This window comes from Gymnoscopelus braueri, assembly GCF_963280865.1.
Source record: "Gymnoscopelus braueri genome assembly, chromosome: 21".
Taxonomy (NCBI): Eukaryota; Metazoa; Chordata; class Actinopteri; order Myctophiformes; family Myctophidae; genus Gymnoscopelus; species Gymnoscopelus braueri.
In genome coordinates, this window is record NC_137623.1 from 36,925,936 (window position 1) to 36,935,935 (window position 10,000).

Sequence of the window (10,000 nt, forward strand, 5' to 3'; positions counted from 1 at the left end):
CAGTAATCTTATGATCCTTTCCAGTGGTGTAAAGTAACTTTTACAAGTACATTTACTCAAGTACTGTACTTGTACAATGTTGAGGTATTTTTACGTCACTGGATTATTTTTAAACTTTCACATTGGCCCCCCAGGCGGCCCTCCGACAGCACCTGTGGTGGTCACGGCCCCCATTTTGAAAACGTGCGTCGTAGCTCAGGATGTGTCATCTCTCTTGGACAACGCATGGCCCACCAAGGCAGCCGGTGACAAACGGGTGGGGGTCGGAGGTCAATCAGGGATCGCAGGGCCACACACACACACACACACACACGCACACACGCACACGCACACGCACACGCACACGCACACGCACACGCACACGCACACACACACACAATCCTTGGCCCAACCTTGCGAGTGCATGAGTCGATCACGTGCGTCAGCGTTTTTGAGGAGAAATGCCTGGGAGATATGGGGGCTGAATAATATGTCCTATGAATAAAACACATTAGCTACAAAACATATTGAATAATTCACCTTTTAAAGCGCAGGCCCCCCACTCCCTTCCCCCCTTCCCTATATTCACATCCCTCTCCCAAAGCTGGAGATGTTAGGTTTTCAGTCAGGGAATCTCTTGCTCTCTTGGTTCCCCTCTCACCCAATCCCCCTCTGTCTGTCTGTCTGTCTGTCTGTCTGTCTGTCTGTCTGTCTGTCTGTCTGTCTGTCTGTCTATCTGTCTGTCTGTCTCTCAAGCTCTGTCTGCCTGTCTGTCTGTCTGTCTGTCTGTCTGTCTGTCTGTCTCTCTGTCTCTGTCTCTCTCTCTCTCTCTCTCTCTCTCTCTCTCTCTCTCTCTCTCTCTCTCTCTCTCTCTCTCTCTCTCTCTCTCTCAGCTGACTTTCTGCTGATGGGGCGACCGTCTATTTATACTCCTCAAGTAACAACTTTTTTTCCTGGAACATCTCACTATTTATCCAAAGAGCTTTGGAACTCTTTAGAAGTGCATTTGTTCCGAGAGAATCTTTGATGGCTTGGAATGAGTGACGTCCCACAATGGATTCATCATTTGAGGTGAAACCGAGGGAACCTGCTGTGCAAACAGCCCAAAATTAAATGCTAATTAAATACTAGACCTCATAGACGCCCCCTTCACGCCTGAAATGAGACTTTCTTTTCCACTCCCGCGGGAAGTTTAGTTTTAAGTTTTTTTGCAAAGTGCCTTTGTTGATTTTGCAACTGACACCATCATTATAATGTGATGAGCGCTTTAACGTGATTCATCCAAACTTTTGTCGGTTTGACAAAATTCTAAAATGGAACCGCCATTGCTTTCAGCCAAAGCAAAACATTCAGCACAATCCTGGATGAAGTGGATATACATAATACTCAGTCATTTTCAGAAGATGGATTGCCACCGATTTCCGTTTCTTTCTTGTGTGTTTCTTCTACGCCAGTGTGGATAGTTTAGCGAACAAACTTTACAGAAGTAAATAATAAAAAGATATCTCTTGCAGCAACAACACCAGCCAGTGATATATTTTCACGTTTGAAATGATTGTTTATTATCTTTTAACTTGTATCTATATTCTTGAGAACGCACCGTGTAAATTGTCTTTTTTTTTTACATTTCTAATATTGTCCTTATTGACTGTAACGCACCGACCCCACCGAGACAAATTCTTCATTATGTGCAAATATACTGCTTGGGGAATAAAATAATTCTGATGCGTTTTCTTGAGTGAAGTCACATTGTGCCCCGTTTTCTGCTTGCATCAAACAGCAGACACACTGTTTGCATCATGTACTGAAAAACGCCTCTATAAACAGCAGTGGGCGGGGGAACTCCGCGTGGGCACAGCAGCCCCCCATACCGTGTGTCCTTGGTCAGGAACAAGCCAGGTACATGAGTATATAACTATAGAAAATGTACCATTATGCCTATTCATGAAAGGCATTTTGAATAAGTTTGGAGGTAAGCAAGAAGAAAATATATTTCGTCGACTAAAACTATGACAAAAAAACTTTTTTCACTGACGAAAATTAAATAAAAACTAAATAAAAGCTGTGACGCATTGTGGGCTTGTAGATCATCTATTTTCAGAGTGCAACCAAGAGTAAAATCAGGCATTATGACGCCATCAAGGCACCGCCAAAATACATTTTAGTCGACTAAATCAACTGTAGATTTAGTTGACTAAAATCTTATGATATTTAGTCAACTAAAACTAGACTAACGGTAAAACATTTCACATGACTAAAATATGACTAAAACTAAATCAAAATGTGCTGTCAAAAACAACACTGATTAGCGGAAGCATTTGAAATTCTGAGGGTATGAAGCCTGATTTATACTTAGTTGCGTGCAGTGTTGCACACCGAAAATAGCCGATCTACCAGCTCACAACATGTTGCAAGTATAACTCGGACTTAAAGCTCGTCTCTGTGCCTCAGGCCGCAGAATGGGGATTTATGATTTACTGTGGCTGTGTTGGACTTTGGCAGAACCTTGAGCTGTACAGCTACCTGGACATGAGTCCAATACTATGATCTTTATCTGTTGCTTCTGTGCTGGGGATGGCACTCAATAGCTGTATTCATGTAATCATTACGTGGTAGAACTAGTTAAATATTGACAAAATCCTCTTTCTTTGTGATCGTACATGTACTAAAAGTATGATTCTGAGAACTGCTTCTCTATACAAGAACAGTGGATGGAATCACTACTTCTGGTCATCTGAATCCACATATAAAGGTGATCAAAACTCTCTGGATTTAACACTGTATGGACTCACGCTCCAGTAAGGCCTGCCACTAACTCCACATCCGGGGACCCACTCCCCGGAGTTTTCCTGTGTCTCCCACTTCGCAGTTCCATGGACTGTTATTACGGACCCCCAGCTGCAGATCAAGAGTGTGACTGCGGACCGGGCCTCTCCATGGAGCTCGACTGTGGATTGCTACTATATTATACTATACCACTATTACTGTAGGCCTATATTATCTTAACATTCTTATCCCGACACGGACGAGGCAGATGGCCGCCCACCCTAGAGTCTGGGTCTGCCTGACGTTTCTTCCAGTTAAGAGGGAGTTGCCACTGTCGCAAAATTGCTTGCTCAGGGTGGGACAATGTCAGGTCTCTGCTCTACATGTAAAGTGTCTTTAGACAACTTGTTGTGATTTGACACTTCAAATTGAATTAAATTGAATTGAATCTTGTGCAAACAAGCTCCAAAATCAGCCTAATTGGGTCTCTGAGCTGTGCTTCTTTGTTCAATGTACAGGTATCTATCATGCTTACCCTGCGTGTCCCAGTAGGCTGATTCCAGAGTAACTAAATCCATTTTGGAATAAAATCTTTCATGACACACTATACAGGGGGAAAAAAGATCATCAGCGAGTTACGCCATTAGCCATTATGTCAGCGTACAAGCAAAGCTATTCATGTGGTGGATTTTGTTTCAAACATACTTATGTTTCATTCTTTTCATGGGGTTAGGGGGGGAGGTCATTTAGGGTGAACTCACCAGGGCGCAGTAGGTCTCCGGGGGGTCGCCGCAGGTGATGTTGGGCGGGTCCACGGACACCTTCAGGAACTTGTTCATGTCGGCCGCCTCCGGCTGGCACGCCATGTAGTCCCACGTCAGGCCCTCGTCCGTGTACACCTGGGACTTGCACACGTCGTAGTGGCCCCACGCCGCCGGGTAGTGCTGCATGGCCGCGTGGCCGAGCCCCGTCCACACGGCGGCGACCTGCAGCATCGCTAGTAGCGCCAAGGGGAAACGCATGACTGGATCTCCTCCGAAACGCAAGCGCACGAGGAGGGAGAGAGACTCGCACGTCTCGATGGCCCCGTCTCCGGAAAACGGAGGGAGTTTTTTACGCGATAATCCAACTTCCACTGAGAGACGCGAGGGAGAGAGGCTGCATGCCACAGTCTCTTTAACGGCGAGGGGGAGATGCAAAGCTTTCTTTGGTTTTCTGTGTTTTTTTGTGTATTGGTCTCTTTGTGTTGGCTTTTTTATTCAGACGGGGGGCGGCCTGGTCGCCGGCCCCGTCGAGATGAGATAAGGAGGAGGGAGAGAGGAAGGAAGAAGAAGGGCGGTAGGAGGTGGAAAAAAAAGGTCGAAGGGGGGGGGCGGGCGGGCGTTCCACTCCAGGAGTGATGGCCGTCTCCGACAAGCCGATAGGGAGATGAGTGACGGGTCCTCCTCAGCTCGGCTGGCTGTCAATCATGGCGTCGGTCGTGCCTGGCGTTCCGGCGCTGAGGAGAAACGAGAAGAGAAGAAAAAAAAGGCGGAGGGGAGGGATGAATATACCTGACCGCAAAGGGGGATAGGGGGGATAGGGTTCGACAGAGGCAGGGTATTATAGCAGATGTCAAGGCTATGGCTGGGAGGTGTGTGTGCTTAGTGCGTGTACTGTATGTGCGTGTGAGTGTGAGTGCACGTGTCTGGCGGGCTAACAATGGTGCCAGATTGCCACGCGGTGTCCATCACAACACAGAGATTGAGTAACTGAGAGCCCATCAAGGTAAATTGGATACCATTGCTTTCACGCAGAGCCGTCACCTCGCACAGCGCTATCATCTCCAGTATTTAACACCTCGTCTCCGCGCGCACACGCACACGCGCGCGCACACACACACACACACACACACACACACACACACACACACACACACACACACACACACACACACACACACACACACACACACACACACACACACACACACACACACACACACACACACACACACACAGACAGAGCCTCCTTCACAGCACCGCCACCAAAGACCTCAACAAACTACAGTGTGGGCAAAACTCCACCGCCCGCAGTGGTGGAAAGTAACTAAGCACATGTACGCAAGTACTGTACGCAAGTACAATTTTGAGGTACTTTTACTTTACTGGAGTATTTCCAATATTCATTACTTCTACTTCCACTCCACTACATCTCAGAGGCAAATATTGTACTTTTACTCCACTAGTATTACCTGAAAACTTTAGTTACTAGTTACTTTGCAGATTTTGATGATTATAACAAAACATATTATAAAAAGATTTTGAAAATAGCAGATCTACAAGCTCACAATGTGTCGCATCGCGACACATTGTGAGCTTGTAGATCGGCTATTTTCAAATGGTCAAAATGTATATAGGGCTGAAGTGGTTAATGCATGTTTATAATAATAATCTAAATCTACAAAGTAACTAGTAAAAGTTTTCAAACGAATATAGTGGAGTAAAAGTACAATATTCGCCTCTGAGATGCAGTGAAGTAGAAGTAAAAGTACTGAACATTGGAAGTACTCCAGACAGTAAAGTAAAAGTACCTAAACATTTTACTTAAGTACAGTACTTGAGTAATTGTACTTAGTTACTTTACACCACTGGTCTATCGCTACAACACGCTGCATGTTTTCTCTGAAAGGAAATGCATATAGGAAACATTCCTCCACTCCAGCCAGTATAGATAGATAGATAGATAGATAGATAGATAGATAGATAGATAGATAGATAGATAGATAGATAGATGGATGAACATGTATCTGAGCCTGCAGGCTACACATTCTAAGTGATCAATGCAGCACAGGACAGAGGCTATTCTTTTGTCCATATCTCCCCACCCAGAGACAAGGCAGGCAGCCAGGGCCAGCCCAGTTCGCTGAGCTGGCCCGGCGGATAGAGATGTAGCGAATGTCTCCACACAGCGTCCTCCTGAGGGGAGGTAATTGATGGGGACTTAAGCCAGCATTCACAGGGACAGAGAGAGGGAGAGGGAGAGAGACGTTTTAGTGCCGGTTAATCAGTCAGGCAAGTCAATGAAGGTCTGCTGACCCACCACACCTTACAGTCTGCGGTGATCAATTAGTGCACAGCGTGGACAACATATGCTCAAGTATTCAAATGTACAAATTGTGAAGTAAATTTAATTTAATTGTATGTCAATGCATTGCTGTATTGAAATCTAGAACATCTAAAAAATTAATAAATACATTGAAAAAAAAATATTGGTCAATTCATAATATATTTTTGTAAGGTTGGGTCCCAAAAGTCCCTTACTAGGAATGTAGTGGAGTCAAAAGTACACAAATATACACATTTATATTTGAAATGTAAGGTGTTTTGGACCCATGAATGATATTAAAACCTGTAAATGAACCCTTAATTACCAGTTAGAAGCATTGTGTCATGTCTCACAAGGAACTGTTCGTGCTGGGATATTTGAAAGGCCTATCTGTTAGATAGAATATGATATGAAAGGCCTGTCTGATGAATATGATATGAAAGGCCTATCTGATTAGATAGAATATGATATGAAAGGCCTATCTGTTTAGAATATAATAGCATAATGCAGCCATTATAAATTGATTGTTGACCTTAACCGGAGGGCATGTTGATGTGACGTACTTTCCTCGTGATTTTGAGAAGCCCAAATTATGTTTAATACTCTGATTGTGTCTTAAATACATCGGAATTGTTGGTGACGGTCTTGTGAGCATAATACATTAAACTTGAGTCAGTACTGTTCAATGGAAGATGTGTTCCAAGATGTGTTCCAATGGAAGATGTGTTCCAAAATGCAAGCCAAAATGTAAATTCAAACAGACTGATCCTTATTGGGGACATCTGGTACCCTGGCGAGAATTAGTCGAGTGTTCAGGAAACACGTATTTAAAAAGATATTCAGAAGTACAAATTACTAAGTACATTTTACTTTTTAATATCAATGTAATGCTGTATCAAAATTTCGACATTTCCCCCAAAAATTCTAAGATTTTTCAGAAAGTTGCAAAACATGTCAGTAATAGTGAAAATGGTAGATCTACAAGCTCAGATCTGCTATTTTCACTACAGTTGAAATAGGCTTTAAATGGTCGATTCCTAATGGGCTTTTTACGTTCCTGGGAACTTAGTGGAGTCAAAAGTACAATATTTCTTTGATTTTTTTTGGATACTTATTACTTTCACTCCTCTACATTTCAAATACTAAAAAGAATTACTTAAGAACAGTATACTCAAGAAAGGTACTTTGTTACTGTGCTCTACTGTTAACTCTTTGACTGCGGACGACGCGATAACGCGTCAAGTGCTACTTTGTCCAGTTGGCCGTCGACGCGCTCGACGCGCTGGACGCGCGTTCATTGTTTAATCTCTGATTGCGCTATGCTGCTTAATATTCAATGTTATTCTCGAGTTCCACTTACTTCACGGACATCTGCATCCGGTTCCATGACCTGGATTCCGTTTCCGGTTTTTGATTCTTTTCCCCAGTCATTTTCGTCCAAAATAGGTAAATAAACGGGTTTTCACACGGTATAACGGACAAACGGAACGGTTCTCTTCTATAATCTATGGTCTGGGTGACGATCAGTCATCGCCGTCGTATATCACAACGTAATTTTCGCCGATCAAAACAATGGGGGGGACGTCACATCCGTTTTCATGTTTTTCCTTGTCTAATCTATGAAGAAGGGTGAGAGAGACCCAACGACATGATCCAGCTGTCATGTGCTGCGCTCTAGTGGCGGATTTGTGCTGGGTCTTTACATTATGTGTCCTTAAATTATTTTCATGAGAAAAATTCAAAATATAAAAAAAAAAAAACACGAAAATTGCTGGCACTGGGGGAGTACTTTATGAAAATACTCTGGCAGTCAAAGAGTTAATGACTTCCTGACAGGTGTTGTAATGGCCCCATCAACCCTTCAGGAACACAACTCCAACCACATTACACCTGCCGTCCGTACTTTGGCCATATAGGTGAAGATTATTTTTTTCTAAAATAACGGAAGTGCCAGTCTACAAGCTTCTGACACCACCGCACGACACCATCATAAAATAAGAAATAAATAGTTGTTAACTTTGTAGTTGCCTCATAAAAAAAAAAAAAAACAAGAGATAGAAAATTATCACTCTTTTTCGAATCTGCAGACTCATCATCTGCATATTCCATTGGGAATTTCAGAAACGGTGCCCTGCAGCTACAGATGAAGACAATTTGTTCCGTATCCATGTTTCTAAATATATATCTATATCTTCATTCACAGTCAATTCGATATACTGCACATCATCATTTTAAGGATACACTGTCTGTGGTGGCTGTGTGATCACTGTGTCTGTGGGAGCACAGAGTGTTCCCGCTTATCGTGTTTCAGGCCGACTTTACATCTGCCCCTCGAAGAGAAATCATACAACATCATTACTGGCCTAGGGTTAGAATCACAGTGCAAGTTCACAACGTTTCCTGCATCAGAAACTAAGGTCCTTGGCAATGGTGTTTCCAATTTTCTATACTTTTACTTCTACTCCACTACATCTCAGAGGCAAATATTGTTCTTTTAATCCACTACAATTATTTGAAAACTTTAGTTACTAGTTACTTGTAGATTCTGATTATTATTCACAAAACATACATTACCCACTTCAGCTCTGTATGCATTTCGGCCATTTGAAAATAGCAGATCTACAAGCTCACAATGCGTCGCATCTGCTATTTTCAAAATATGTTTATACATTTTGCATAATGAGTACCTTTTACTTTTGGTGCTTTAAGTACATTTTGATACCAATACTTTTGTACTTTTACTCAAGTACATTTTTAATTCCGGACTTTTATTTGTAACAGAGTATTTCTACATTGCAGTATTGATACTTTTACTTAAGCAAAATAAAATGGTACTTTTTCCACCACTGTACCCAAATGAATAGCTTACATGGACTCGCAACTAAACATCAAATACACTATGTTATACATAGTAGCCTACTCTGTATAGTTCTATATAGTTGCTATATGCTGGGCATGAAGAAAATAATCATTACAAATTGCTGATCTTCCTCTTGTGTGTATTCATTGTAGCTGTCAAAACATTATTAACTATTGCATTAAAAACCCATCACAATCAACCTAAATGAACATTATATCGTCTCTGTCGGGTAGAAACATCATATGTCCAACTGTTACGAAGAGGTTGAAGCACCTCGACTGTACAATGCAAGAATGTCAACGTGAGGAAGTCAGCAGGTGGGGGGAGGCAGCCAATTATCCGGGAGAACTCTTGGCACCGAGCTCCCTGTTTCCATTAAGAGACATAATATTACCATGTTAAGGAGAGGATTAAAGACGTGGTCAGCGTGTGTGCGCGTGTGTGTTTGTGTGTGTGTGTGTGTGTGTGTGCGCGTAAGCGTGAGCGTGTGTGTGTGTGTGTGTGTGTGTGTGCGGCTGTGCGCGCGTGCGGCTGTGCGTGCGTGCGGTGGGGCCTACTCGCTAACCCGCCCACATGAACAGCGCTCGGGTCACAGGTAATGAGACAACAGTGCTAGCAAGGGTCTCGATAGGGAACGCGGAGAGGAGCAATAGAGATCACAAGTGCTGGGGTCATTATCACTCCCCCACTAGCCCGGACACCAGGCACTTCCTCTCATTACTCCCCTTTTAGAATCCTCAGAATAAAAGAGGAGAGAGAGAAGGAGAGAGGGGAGGGGAGAGACCAGATGGGGGGGAGCGTGCCGCGCATTTTAAGCAAGGCCCCGGCTATTTGGGGCAGGTCGCTTCCTCCGCCATCGATCAAGGTTCCGGCGGAGGACGTCGGAGAATAGGGCGCTTGCAAAAAAAGGAGCCTGCAGACTCTCTCCCTTTCGCGGTGACACTGTGTGCAGCACTTGTCCCCAGCCCTGAGTCATGTGGCAAAGGTGACAGCTATTGCTATGAAAAATAAAAGCCTCAAAAACATAGGTCACTGCAGTCTAAATAAAAAAGAGAGAATAATCTGTAAGTATCGTCGCTGCTGGGCAGAAACCTCATATCCCCATGTTTCAAAGTTCTGTTTTTTTTTTGGTAAATTAATGCCCCACTTCATCATACAAGAGTGTCACACAAAAGTAGCGAAAATAGCAGATCTACGAGCTGACAATGCAAAAGCTCACTATTTTCAGTATTTTACCTTTTTTATAATAATAAAAACTGACAATTTTTTAATGAAACGTTTTACACTATATGCTAGTTTCAGACAGAA

At 43.2% G+C, this 10,000-nt stretch overlaps 1 protein-coding gene across 2 annotated transcripts in view; it reads right to left on the reverse strand.

Moving 5' to 3' along the window:
- Nucleotides 1–10,000, reverse strand: part of ntng1a (netrin g1a) — a 135,383-nt gene that overhangs the window by 120,909 nt on the left and 4,474 nt on the right. For both annotated transcript variants that reach the window (XM_080418263.1, XM_080418262.1), the window contains exon 2: nt 3,507–4,243. In XM_080418263.1, the coding sequence (XP_080274389.1) occupies nt 3,507–3,767 (261 nt within the window). In that variant the 5' untranslated portion in view covers nt 3,768–4,243. The remainder of the gene's footprint in view (nt 1–3,506; nt 4,244–10,000) is intronic.